Source organism: Mobula hypostoma, chromosome 11, assembly GCF_963921235.1.
Source record: "Mobula hypostoma chromosome 11, sMobHyp1.1, whole genome shotgun sequence".
Lineage (NCBI taxonomy): Eukaryota > Metazoa > Chordata > Chondrichthyes > Myliobatiformes > Myliobatidae > Mobula > Mobula hypostoma.
In genome coordinates, this window is record NC_086107.1 from 105,641,918 (window position 1) to 105,656,316 (window position 14,399).

The window sequence follows — 14,399 nt, forward strand, 5'->3', positions numbered from 1 at the left end:
TATTTATTTATTGTGATATAGCGCAGAATAGACCCTTCCTCCCCTCGAGCCGTGCTGCCCGGAAATCCCCGATTTAACCCTGGCCTAATCATGGGACAATTTACAATGACCAATCAACCTACCAACCGGTACGTCCTTGGACTGTGGGAGGAAACCGGGGCGCCCACGTGGTCACGGGGAGAACGTACAAACTCCTTACAGGCAGTGGCGGGAATTGAACCCTGGGCGCTGGCACTGTAAAGCGTTGTGCTGACCACTGCACTACCGTGCCTATATGCTACTGCCCATGCAGAAGGCTCCCCCCCTCCACGCAGCTGATCAATCCAAAGGAACGGCAGAGACCGATACAGTTTGGTACCGGTGGCGTCGCAGGAGTTGCCAGTCAGCGTTGATCTCAATGTAGGACTGCCTTAGAGACTCCAGCTCTGGATTTTTCCCTCGGCGTTTACCCTCGGAGCCTTCCCCATGAGTGGGTATAGCCGCAGGGCAGTGAAGGTTTGAAATCAGAGTTTTCCTTCTCCGAGATGAGCTGCCAACCACAGGTGACGAGACCCATCTGTCTGAAGTGACCGGTTTTAAGGTGCCAGTAAGCCGCCTTTGCCCCTTCTCCTGTCAGTAGAAATGGTTCCGCCGGGCTTAGTAGCTAAGCCACGCGTGAAGTCCAGGAGCTGGACTTGGTTGTCAGAGGCTGTTTGAGTTGTACGCCATTGGGAGCATTTAATAGGTGGTGGGCGCATATCCCCACTACCTCCCCTGGCAATGACAACCTTGAGGAACTTGCCTATGTGCTGTGAGGAATATATCCTTCTGATCCTTGTGTCTAAATGCCTCTTGTGCATTATAGTTGTATCTGATTCCACCACAGCCCCGGCAGCATGTCCCAGAGATCAGTGACTCTGTTAAGAAGCCATCCTCCCTCAGGTCCACATAAGCCCCTCTCCGCTCAACTCCACCCTATGCCTGAGACACAAGAGGTTGCAGGTGCTGGAATCGGGAGCAATGGACAACCTGCTGGAGGGATTCAACGGGTCGAGCAGCGCCTATCGGGGCAGGGGGAGAGGAATTGTCGACGTTTCAGGCTGAAACTCTGCATCAGGACTGGGCTGCCATCAGGCTCGACCCTCTGAGCTCCTCCAGCAGATTGTTAAACCTACGTGCGCTTGTTTCTCATATATCACTGGAAAGAGATTCTGATGTTCTACCCCCTCTGTTCCTCAACCTGTACTCTTTCATCTTAGCTTTATCAAAACATACCAGAGGCCACAGCCTCAGAAGGTGTCCTTTTAGAACAGAGGTGAACAGGAATTCCTTTAGCCAGAGAGCGGTGAATCTGTGGAATTCATTGCCACAGGTGGCTGTGGAGGTCAAGTCATTGGATATAATAGTTAAGGCAGAGGTTGATAGGTTCTTGACTGGTCAAGGTATGAAGGGATACGGGGAGAAGACAGGAGATTGGGGCTGAGAAGGAAAATGAATGAGCCACGATGAAATGGCGGAGCAGACTCGATGGGCCAAATGGCCTCATTCTGCCCCTATATTTTATGGTCTTATGGTCTAATACAGAGAAATGTGTCATTTGTGTCAACGCCCAACACGATCCGGATCTGCGCCCTGGGCAGCCTGCAAGTGACACCAACATAGCATGCCCACAACTCAGTACCCCTAACCCATATGTCTCTGGAATGTGGAGGAAACCAGAGCACCTGGAGGAAACCCTCTCGGTCAAGGGAAAAGGTACAGACTCCTTACAGCGGCAAGAATTGAAACCCAATCGCCAATGGCTGGAACTGTAGTCACGTTACACTAACCAATTCTTTACCTTGCCAGCCTTAAAATACCACTTAGCCGCCTTTTCACCGAGTAAAATAATCCAAACCTATCCGAAACTCTTTCCACTCTAGAGAACATTCTGCTAAACCCTCTCTATACCCTCTATACCCTATATCAAGCAGGAAGATTGGACAATGTGATCAATGAAATGGAAAGACTAAAGATTATCATGGGAATTAGCGAAGTTTGTTGGATAGGTGCTTGAACATGTCAGATTAGAAATAATACACTAGTTCACTCTTGTGGAACATCCTATCCTAATGGAGTAGGAATTCTTATGGATGAAAACATGGCAAAAAGTGTCTTAGAATATTGGGCAAAATCAGAAAGAATGCTCCTTGTTAGATTCAGAGGACAACTATTTGATTTAGCAATTATACAGGTATATGCACCAACAACAGATGGAACAAATGAAGATATAGATAAATTCTATGAAGAGCTTGAACAAGCAAAGAATGGATGCAAATCTCAAGATACTGTTACTGTCATGGGAGATCTAAATGCTAAAGTTGGACAAGGTGCTGATGGAAATAAAAATAGGAAAATTTGGACTAGGGAAAAGAAATGAAAGAGGTGAGAAATGGGTAGAATGGTGCAAGATGAATAATCAGGTCATTATGAATACCTACTTTAAAAACCATCCAAGACGCTTGTGGACCTAGAAAAGTCCAGGTGATGACACTAGAAATCAAATTGACTTTATTACTATAAACTAAAGATTTAGAAACTCAGTGACTCAATGCAAAACATATCCAGCTGCAGACTGTAATAGTGACCATAACCCAGTAGTATGTCATGTAAGAGTAAAACTTTAAAAACTAAAGAAGCAAAAACCCGAACAATCCCTTGACTACTTGCAATTAAGTAAAGAAGAAAACTTAAGACAAAAATTTACAATTGAGGTAAGGAATAGATTTCAAAGTCTAGAAATAGAATCTGTTGAAGATGATAGCAATCCTGTAGAAATGAAATTTAACTCTCTAAAGGATGCCTTGGTAGAATCAGCAAAGTCAGTGATTCCTAAAAGAAAAATGCACAAAGAATAAATGGATGACAGATGAAATCAAAAATCTAATGGAAGAAAGCAAATCCTATAGAATGTAAGTCCTTAGATAAAAAAGTTAAAAGCTTAGGTCAAAAAGCCAAAGAAGAATGGTTAAACCAGGAATGTAAGCAAACAGAAAGAATCCCTATTACTGATCCAAAAAGGTTACATCAACAAATCAAGAATATCACTGGTAAAAAGCTCCTCTGTTCTTCAGGTGGATGTTTGAAAGCAAAGGACAGTACCATTATCATGAAAAAAGATGAGATTATGAACATACGGACAGAGTATATTCAGGAATTGTCTGAAGACGATCGAGGCAAAAAACCAGAAATTAAGAAAAGCATTGAAAGTCCGAGTATTTTAAAATCTGAAGTTCGTAATGCAATAAATAAGATGAAGAAAGGAAAGGCAGCAGGTCCTGATAAATTAGTAATAGAACAAATTATTGCCCTTGAAGATTATGGAATTGAAAAACTTACTGATTTAATCAATGACATTTATGAGACTGGAATAATACCAGAAGAGATGAAAAAAAAAATCAGTAGAAGTAGAATGTGAATTACATAGGACCATAAGTTTAATGCGTCATATCACCAAGATACTTCTAAGAATTTTGATGACAAGAGCTAAAAGTAAGATACAAGCTGAAATAGGTAAAGAACAATGTGGCTTTGTGAAAGACAAAGGTACAAGAACGCAATATTGATGTTAAGGATACTATCAGAACGAGCTATTCAAGTGCAAAAAGATTTGTTTGTTTGTTTTATCGACTACACAAAAGCATTTGATAAAGTGAAGCACAATAAGTTATTTGAAATATTACAGAAAACTCTAGATCTGGATTCGAAAGACCTCCGCCTAATCAGAAATCTGTACTGGGAACAAACTACCGCTGTAAGAATAGATGGAGAAGTGAGTCAGTTTATGAAAATCAAGAGAGGCGTTAGACAATGGTGTGTTTTCTCCCCTGATTTATTTAATGCGTACAGTGAAACAATATTACAAAAAGTAAGAGACATCTTGGGAATCAAAGTTGGCGGTGAAAACATCAATGATTTCAGATATGCAGATGACACTGTGTTAATTGCAAGTACGGAGGAAGAACTACAAAACTTAATTGATATAATTGTTGAAGAAAGTGCAAAAATGAGTCTATCTATCAATTGCAAAAAGACAAAATGCATGGTGATATCCAAAAAGAAGGAGAATCCTATCTGCAGGCTGAGAATAAATGGGGAAGACATAAAACAAGTAAAGAACTTTTGCTACTTAGGAGGCTGGGTGACATCAGATGGCAGGTGTGACTTGGACATCAAAAGAAGAATAGGGATGGCAAAAGACACCTTTACGAGAATGAAGAGTATACTGACCAATACTAAACTAGGCATGACAACCCGCCTCAGAGTACTGAAATGTTACGTTTATCCAGTTATGTTATATGGCTCAGAATGTTGGACAATATCTAGTAATACGAGGAAACGAATTGTAGCAGCAGAAATGTGGTTTTTGAGGAGGATGCAAAGAACATCATGGACGAAACGAATATCTAACAAGGATGTCATGAACAGAGCAAACACAAAAAGAGAAATAATGTATGAGATCATGAAAAGGCAATGTAACTTCATTGGACATGCGATTAGGAAAGAGGAGTTAGAATGAATGGTAATTATGGGAAAGATTGAAGGGAAGAAAGCAAGAGGAAGACAAAGACAAATGATGATGAAGACAGCAGCCAGAGAACTGGAAATGAATACCAATGAATTGATCCACTTGACCCGAAACAGGAGTGTGTGGGCCATGGCAGTCAAAGCTCAAACTGGGCACGGCACCTGATGATGATGATGATGATGATAATACTCTCTGCACAAAGAGACTTCGAAATTTTAAATAAATTATTCAATGATATATTTCGAGGAGGGGAGGAGAGAAATGATCACATGACCAAAAGCAAGGTGACTGATTGGATGAGGGTGTTACCAAGCTCCAACGGGAGGAGGAGGCTTGGGGGAACTGCGTCACTGAGCTGAACAGTCTCACCCCAGAGAGATAGACAGATTGCACAGTCTCAGCTCAGTCAGGCTCAGGGTTCAGATGTACGAGCAAAAAAAACATAAAAAATGGGATCAGGAAAAGGCCATCCGGCCCATCGAGCCTGCTCTGCTATTTAATAAGATCATGGCTGATCTGGCAGTGGACTCAGCTCCAGCTACCTGGCTTTTCCCCAGAGCCCCTTAATTCCCCTGCTATGGAAGTATCTACCCAACTGTGTCTTCAATATGTTAGATAAGGTAGCCGCTACTCCTTCCTTGGGCAGAGAATTCCACAGTTTCAACAGTCTGTAGGAAAAGCAGTTTCTCCTCATCTCTCTCCTGAATCTATTCCCTTGAATCTTGAGATTATGTTCCCAAGTTCTAGTCTGACTTATTAGTTGATACAGCTTTCCTGCCTCTATTGTATCTACCCCTTTCAAAATGTTTGTATAAGAACTCTTCTCATTCTTCAGAACTCCAGCAAGTGTAGTCCCAGGCAACTCAATCTCTCCTCAGAGGTTAACCCCCTCACCTCCGTAATCAACCTCGCGGTTCTCCACTAAACCACTTCCACAGCCAGTATATCTTTTCTCTAGTAAGGAGACCAGAGATGCACGCAGTACTCCAGGTGTGTCCTCACCAGTACCCCTGTACAGTTGCGGCATAAATCTCTCTGCTCTTAAGTTCGACCGCTCCAGCATTGAAAACCAGCTTCAAATGGTATGCTGGATATTCATGTGGACGGGTCAGATTCTTTCTTATCAGGAGGGTCCTAGCCTGTCCATAAAGTGAACCCCGCCTCGCCTATCACAGGGCAGAAATAGGCATCCTGCTGGGGCGAAGATATCAGCCTATTCTCTACACCTGAATGCTACCCAGCCCCAACCAACTCTGGAGATCAGTGAATTCAAACAGAGTTGAAAGCACGGTTCATCACTTCAACCTTGATGCTGCCAGTGAACTAGAAAGCAGACAAGGTGCACGAGCCAAGGCTCGTCATTAAGGAGATGCTCTGCTGCTCCGCAGGTTCCAACCTGTGGCATTCCGGCTTTCTGGGATCACCCTCCTATTTTCCAGCACCCCCCGCAACCCCCGCTGCTACTCAATATAACACCAGCACGACAAGGACCCATCTGGTATCAAAACTGTATGATATTGTTGGAGGAACACGGCAACTAACATAGACTATAGAACAATACAGCCCTTCGGCCAACAATGTTGTGCCAAAATTTTAATCTGCTCTTGAGATCAATCTAGCCCTTCCTTCCTACATATCATCCATGTGCCCATCTAAGCGTTTCGTTAATGTCCTAATGTATCTGCCTTTACCACTGCCCCTGGCAGGGTGTCCCATACACCCACCACTCCCTGTGTAAACATCATCTGCGTAACACCCCAGACCTCCGTCTCCCGGGGGTCCGACATTGAGGAAGGGGGGTGCACTGAACAGTGCAACGGTAAGTGGATACATTGACCATCACTGGGACCCTCCTCAGAGGGGTGGGGGGGGGGGAATGAGAGCAGAACATTACTTTCGGGAGGGAGGGGAGTGACCAGAAGCTTCACGTTGTAGCTTTATCAGTTGCGGTAGATGAACAGCGAAATGCAACACAGGATTTATTAGGAACCTGCTGCCTCACTGGCTGGGTCACTGCCAACTCAGTTAGCAGTGCCAGGAGATACTGGAGCATCTTGCACAAGGGCAGGTGAAAGGCATGCCAGTAAGGACTTGCACTCTCTCTTGACTATGTCTCTGTCTCTCTCTTTTGCCAACCTGTCTATTTATCTGTCTGTCTCCCTCTCCTACCTCCATCTGTCCTTCTCTCTCTCTCTGCTCATCTCACTTGTCACCATCTGCTCTTCTCTCTCTCTTTGCCTTTCAGTCTGTTTGGCTCTGTCTCTCTGTATCTTATCCTCCCCTCTGCCTCCGTGTAACAACGCAGAAAAGGAAGCTGCAACATGGACAAAATGCAGACAGAAAGATATTAGATCTGTCAGTCTCTATTCGTCTCTTACTTCCTCTTGCCCTGTCCAATTCTACCTCCCTCTCTCTTTTACTCAGTCTCTCTGTCTATCTCTGTCTTGTACTGTCTGACTCTCTATCACTATTCCTCATTTACTCTCCCTCTGTATATACTGTATTCAGTGGCCACTTTATAAGTACCTCTTGTACCTAACAGAGTGGCCTCTGAGTGTATGTTTGTGGTCGTCTGCTGCTGTAGCCCGTCCACTTCAAGGTTCAATGTGTTGTTCATTCAGAGATGCTCTTCTGCACACCGCTGTTGCTATTTGAGTTACTGTCACCTTCCCATCAGCTTGAACCAGTCTGGCCATTCTCCTCTGACCTCTCTCGTTAACAAGGCATTTTCACCAACAGAACTGCCCTTCACTGGATATTTTTTTGTAGTTTTTCTCACCATTTTCTGTAAGCTCTAGAGACTGCTGTGCGTGAAAATCCCAGGAGATCAGCAGTTTCTGAGATACTCAAACCACCCCATCTGGCACCGACAATCATTCCACAGTCAAAGTCACTTCCCCATTCTGATGTTTGGTCTGAACAACAACCGAACCTCTTGACCTTGTCTGCATGCTTTTATGCATTGAGTTGCTACCAAATGATTGACTGATAAGATATTTGCATTTGTGAGCAGGTGTACAGGAGTACCTAATAAAGTGGCTACTCAGTGTGTCAGGAAAATGTTTTTGGAAATTGTGTGTGTGTGTGTGTGTGTGTGTGTGTGTGTTTAGATTTGCAAACTGACTCCTTCCACTTGTTCAGGTCCAGCACTACACCAGCCTTCCAAACCCAGCGAGAAAAGCCCTGTAAGTGGCAGAATGGGACTTTTCTGCTCGCTGTTACAGGGAACGAATAGACTGATCAAGGAATCTTCTAATTACATTTAAATTGCAAACATACCAACCTCCAGTAGCAATTAGTCCTCAGTTATTGGCAGTAATAGCAAAAATATTCAGATAGAAATCTTAAATCAGAATAGAATCGCAACAGGACACCGTGAAAGTTGAAGGAAGTAATGATACTGACCGTCTCTTTCATTAGAGTTTCTGAAGATCACTGCAAAAGACAGAGAAATACCGTGTCACAATGACGCTTCCAGTGAGATCGATCGATAACGACCAGTATCAACAGACCAATTTACCATGGAGGGATTTTCAGAATCTTTCTGACTGTTTCTGGGTTTTTCTTGCCTTGTTTTTCCTCACCCTCTGCCCCATTATTTGAACGTGAGAGGAGAACGGGGAGGTCTCCGCGTCCGTGCAGTGATGCTGGTGCCTTGCAGCATCTCCAGCACATCTGCAGTACCCACTGACTCGGGCTTCCTGCAACCATACGCTCCTGCCCTATTGCCTTTGGCTGGCGATCCATCCGATCTTGCTGTGGGTAAGATCGAGGATGGCACCCCCTCCCCGGAACCTTCTACAGACGCCCCTCCGACTGGGTAACGTTTGGGAAGAAATTCGAGGAGGTTTAAACCTCTCCCCATGCCAGAGATCCTCACACTCCCTCCCCTCCCCAAGGGCTGCGGTGAAAATATGTGGCAGAGGTTTCCGGGTTCCAGTGACGGATCACGGGGTCGCTGCGAGGGTCGGTTGGGTTGCCGCAGCCTTGTGTAGTCGTAAGGTCGCCGAATCAACGCAGGGTCATCGTCAGGTAGTTACAAGGACTCACAACCATTGCAGGGATGGTGTAAGATCCCAATGTCACCGCAGGTGGTCACAAGGTCACGCCTGGGGTTTGCCGTAAGGCGTCTCCACCCCAGGCGGACCCGCAGGACGGCCGGGGTGCCGTGAGGGAGGGCAGGGGAAATGCGCCGCAGCCCCACGAGAACGGAGCGCAGGTTGCTGCTGCAGCGGGCAGGGTGGGGAGCGCCAGGCTGCGAGAGAACTCTGCCCGCTCTGCCCGCTCATCTTAAACCCGTCTTTGCAAATGCGCAGCTGGGATTTTTTTCCCCCTGAGAGTGCGAGGAAGCCAGGATGAATTAAGCGAATGATCCTACATCACGAAATGACTGCGCACTGAAAATCTTCCTTGGATTTTGCGTCTCCCAGGTAGGGGTAAGGTGCGAGTTAAATCCTTCCATGCTACAGATCTTTAATGCGGTGCTAACCGGACCAGGTTAACTCCTCTGCTCCGAGGAGACAGCCTACCTCCGCAGTAGGTATGGACCACCAGTCCGAGGAGAGCGAACAACAGCAGGCTTCTCATTTCCGCGCGTCCTTGCAGCAGGGAGGATGCCGTGAGCCGGAGACCGGGAATGCAATGATCTGCAAGGGCAGACCTGGCTTTTTATGTCGTTCCTTCTGACTGTCGGAGTGAGTCATGTGATGCTGTGGCTTCTACCATCTGCCCACAGGATGGACCAGAGGTGACCACAGCTTCCAAAACCGACCCCCCGCCCCCCACCTCCACCTGCCCGGTGATTCACAATCCTGACAGGACAAGCCATCGCGGGTCACAATGTATAGGGGGAGAGTGTGTGTGTGTGTGTGTGTTTGTGTGTACGTGGTGATGCAGACAAGTTATTCCACCTCCCTGAGCTAATTCCGGGTAGATGTGGCCACGCTAGGTTTGCAGTCTATTTACATTCTCAAATGAAGTGCATCTTTTTTTTTTCCCGAATCTGGACATTGTTCCAGCCGGGGATTCCAAAGGGATGCAATAATTTCACGGCTCTGACCCGCGGCTCTCCACGCCATGCCTGCTCTCTGCAGCCCAGCTCCTCGGTCGAAGAAATCGAGAATCACCCCCCCACCATCCAAAACCTCCACACTGATCTTCCCACCTCACCCACCCAAACTCTGGAACCCTGCGGCCCTCATTCACTCACACTGTTCAACTCAAGTTTTTTGTCTTTTAACTATATGAATGTATACCGTCAAACGAGACAACGTTCCTCCAGACCAGGGTGTAAAGCGCAGTAGTACGCATAACACACAATAACTTATGATAAAATCTACAGTTGAATTATGCATAAATAAAGTGCATAAATTTAATATATATTATAAAAATACAGAACACATTATCTGGTGACATTTCAAATGTGATGTGGCAGGGAGATTGGAAGCCTAATGGCCTGAGGGCAGAAATTGTTTCCCATCCTGACCATTCTTGTCTTTATGCATCGGAGTCTCCTGCCTCCCTTTCGTCCGTTCCGTTCTGCCCAGTACTGTTCCGCCATCATCTGTCCAGCCCCACACCTCTCACCTCCCACCCCGCCACTCAGCGCGTGCTGTTAACCACCCACCCACCACCACCCAGTCCAATGTTGGTTGCAACTCCGCACCCCCAGTATGTCGCGTCCTGTCACACATCAGCCCCCCGCCATTGACACTTCTTTATATTGATCATTCACCCCTCCCCGTCATTCCCTCACTGACTAATTCATCTCTCCCTCCACCCACTCAACCTCATTCCTCTCCCGCCACGGTCCTGCCACCCCCCTCTGCCCACCTCAGCACCCACCAACCAAGGGTCTCGCTCTTCCTCCCTTCACCTGTCTTCCATCCCTCCAACCCTCCACCCCTCCACCCCTCACACAGTTGCCTCCTCCCCCCATGCTGACATCGGTACGTCTAGTCATAGTCATACTTCATTGATCCCAGGGGAAATATGGTTTTCATTACAGTTGCACCATAAATAATAAATAGTAATAAAACCATAAAGAGTTAAATATTAATATGTAAATTATGCCAGGAAATAAGTTCAGGACCAGCCTATTGGCTCAGGGTGTCTGACCCTCCAAGGGAGGAGTTGTAAAGTTTGATGGCCACAGGCAGGAATGACTTCCTATGACGCTCTGTGTTGCATCTCGGTGGAATGAGTCTCTGGCTGAATGTACTCCTGTGCCCACCCAGTACATTAGGTAGTGGATGGGAGACATTGTCCAAGATGGCATGCAACTTGGACAGCATCCTCTTCAGACACCACCGTCAGAGAGTCCAGTTCCTTCCCCACAACATCACTGGCCTTACGAATGAGTTTGTTGATTCTGTTGGTGTCTACTACCCTCAGCCTGCTACCCCAGCACACAACAGCAAACATGATAGCAGTAGCCGCCACAGACTCGTAGAACATCCTCAGCATCGTCCGGCAGATGTTAAAGGACCTCAGTCTCCTCAGGAAATAGAGACGGCTCTGACCCTTCTTGTAGACAGCCTCAGTGTTCTTTGACCAGTCCAGTTTATTGTCAATTTGTATCCCCAGGTATTTGTAATCCTCCACCATGTCCACACTGACCCCCTGGATGGAAACAGGGGTCACCGGTACTTTAGCTCTCCTCAGGTCTACCACCAGCTCCTTAGTCTTTTTCACATTGAGCTGCAGATAATTCTGCTCACACCATGTGACAAATCATTCAGACACATCTGCATTCTTCCGCTCTGCTCCCCACAACCACATTCACCTATTTGGTCCCGCCCTATCAGAAGTATTTTCTTTTTCCTACCCGCTCCCTCCCCACCCTCTCTGCTACTGCAAACCAGCTTGCTTTCTCCCTTCCAGTTCCCATGAAGGGCCTCGTACCTGAAAATCAATCCTGTCTCTCTCTCCACAGACGCTACCTGGCCTGCCGAGTATTTGGAGGAGGGACATTTTCTGTTTTACTTCAGACCGGTGGCGGGGGGGGAGGGGTGGAACTGTGTATCTGTGGGCTATTCAACTGCATGCTCCTGACCTGTTAGGCCCTCACCGTTCAAAAGCAGAATCAGGGTCAGGTTTAATATCACTGGCATATGTCGTGAAATTTGTTGTTTGTGGCAGCAGTACATAGTAATAATAACTGTGAATTACAGTAAGTACTTCTGTTATCTCTCTCTCTCTCTCTCTATATATATATATATTTTTTTTTAAATTTAAAAAAATTTAGAAGCCTAAATTCTGGGGAAGTCCAGAACGAGGGGTCACAGTTTGAGGACCGAGATGAGGAAAAACTTCACACAGAGAGTGGTGAATCTGTGCAATTCTCTGCCACAGGAAACAGTTGAGGCCAGTTCATTGGCTATATTTAAGAGGGAGTTAGATATGGCCCTTGTGGCTAAAGGGATCGGGCGGGGGGGGGGTATGGAGAGAAGGCAGGTACAGGGTTCTGAGTTGGGTGATCAGCCATGATCATACTGAATGGCAGTGCAAGCTCGAAGGGCCGAATGGCCTACTCCTGCACCTATTTTCTATGTTTTTATCTATGTTTAGTCTTTCTATGGCTTTAATAAAATGGTTGACCTTCAGAATAACTTGCTAGGTCATATCAGGAGGCAGTTAAGAGTCAACCACATTCATTTGGGTATGGAGTCAGTGGCCATTTTATTAGGTACTACCTGCACAGCTGCTCATTAATGCAAATATCGAATCAGCCAAGCATATAACAGCAACTTAAAGCATGAACGCATACAGACATGACCAATTCTTCCCCATTCTGATGTTTGATGCGAATGGTATGCTGGCATTCATAGCAAGAGTACAGGAGCAGGGAGGTACTACTGCAGTTGTACAAGGCCTTGGTGAGACCACACCTGGAGTATTGTGTGCAGTTTTGGTCCCCTAATCTGAGGAAAGACATTCTTGCCGTAGAGGGAGTACAAAGAAGGTTCACCAGATTGATTCCTGGGATGGCAGGACTTTCATATGATGAAAGACTGGATCAACTAGGCTTATACTCGTTGGAATTTAGAAGATTGAGGGGGGATCTTATTGAAACGTATAAAATCCTAAAGGGATTGGACAGCTAGATGCAGGAAGATTGTTCCCGATGTTGGGGAAGTCCAGAATGAGGGGTCACAGTTTGAAGATAAAGGGGAAGCCTTTTAGGACCGAGATGAGGAAAAACTTCTTCACACAGAGAGTGGTGAATCTGTGGAATTCTCTGCCACAGGAAACAGTTGAGGCCAGTTCACTGGCTATATTTAAGAGGGAGTTAGATATGGCCCTTGTGGCTAAAGGGATCAGGAGGTATGGGGAGAAGGCAGGTAGAGGGTTCTGAGTTGGATGCTCAGCCATGATCGTACTGAATGGCGGTGCAGGCTCGAAGGGCCGAATGGCCTACTCCTGCACCTATTTTCCATGTTTCTAGATAAGTAGTGCAATAAAAGTAGTGAGGTAGTGTTCATGGGTTCAATGTCCATTCAGAACTCGGATGGTGGAGGGGAAGAAGTTGTTCCTGAATCGTTGAGTGTGTGCCTTCAGGCTTCTGTACCTCCTTCCCGATGGTAGCAATGAGCAGAGGGCCTGTCCTGGGTGATGAGGGTCTTTAATGACAGATGCCACCTTTTTGAGGCCTTGCCCCTTGAGGATGTCCTTGCTGGTGGTTACCACACAGCTCCAATGAAGCACGGGACCCAACACAGATCCCCATATTTCAGAATCCTTGGGCCGAGCTCCTTTCCAGGGATACGAGGCCATAATCCGAGCTGACCGCTGTGCTGAGGGAATGCTGCACTGTCCCACATGATGCAGCCAACGTGCCAGGAAAGTTCTTTTCTGCCTTTAACGTTGAAGGTAGAGGCCTTTTGGCCCATGATGTAGTGCTAGCCTATACAAAATACATCACGCTCAATCTAACCCTTCCCCTCCATTTTTCTTTCAGCCATATGCCTATCAAAGGGTGCCTACAATGTCAGATTTAGATCCAGATTTGTTTATGAAACATACAGTGAAATGCATCAATTCAGTATTTCACTGGTTGAATTTAACATCAGAGAACGTATGCGATATACAACCTGAAATTCTTACTCTTTGCAGACATCCACGAAACAAGAACACCATAGAATGACTGATAGAGACATTAGAGCACCAGAGCCCCCTACCCCTCCCACCCACAAGCAACAGCAGAAGAATTGACCCTCCCCCCCACTTGCGTGAGCAGAAGCACCAACCAACCCCCATCATGCAAAGAAGAGCAAAAGCCCACCCACCCCACAAAGAGACCTTGAGCTAGAGTCCATCAAAAAAACAGCAGTCCACAACCCAGCACTTACGTATCTCAGGCAGGCTCTCTGTCTCTCCATCAGGGATGTGCTGGGGAGGGGGGCAGCCGGCAAGTGTTGCCGCACATTCGGGCCCCAGCATAGCACACTGACCACGTTCGGCGAAACGACACAGAACATGCCGAGCAACAAATCAACTACCGCAAAAGGTGTCCCGTTCCTCCCTTCCACTCACTTACCTACCCGGTTAGGCACACACAGTTCCTCTAACCCAGGGGTCCCCAACCTTTTTTGCACTGCGGACCAGTTTAATATTGACAATATTCTTGCGGATTGGCCAACCAGTTGGGGGGGGGGGCGGGGGTAGGGTTGCCAATGGACAAGAGTAGCAGTCAAATACGTTGTGTTTACCCCGAGAAAAACTACCATGACCTTGGAGCCTTACTCGAGCACCTGTGTGCGCATGCATGTACGTGCCCATTTTCTCCTACAAATCATTTTTGGCAATTCTGTTCAGTGAAACTACATACTTCTCAGCCCGCTGCCATTTGCAA

The 14,399-nt window shown here is 46.5% G+C and overlaps 1 protein-coding gene across 1 annotated transcript in view; it reads right to left on the reverse strand.

Annotated features, from left to right (window-relative positions):
* The window catches only part of LOC134353521 (uncharacterized), a 66,347-nt gene extending 57,061 nt beyond the window's left edge, over positions 1 to 9,286 (reverse strand). The window contains exons 1-2 of the mRNA XM_063061520.1: positions 9,076 to 9,286; positions 7,952 to 7,981 (exon numbers count right to left, since the gene is read on the reverse strand). Coding sequence (XP_062917590.1) covers positions 7,952 to 7,981; positions 9,076 to 9,133 — 88 coding nt within the window. The 5' untranslated portion in view covers positions 9,134 to 9,286. The remainder of the gene's footprint in view (positions 1 to 7,951; positions 7,982 to 9,075) is intronic.
* Between the last annotated feature and the right edge of the window lie 5,113 nt (positions 9,287 to 14,399).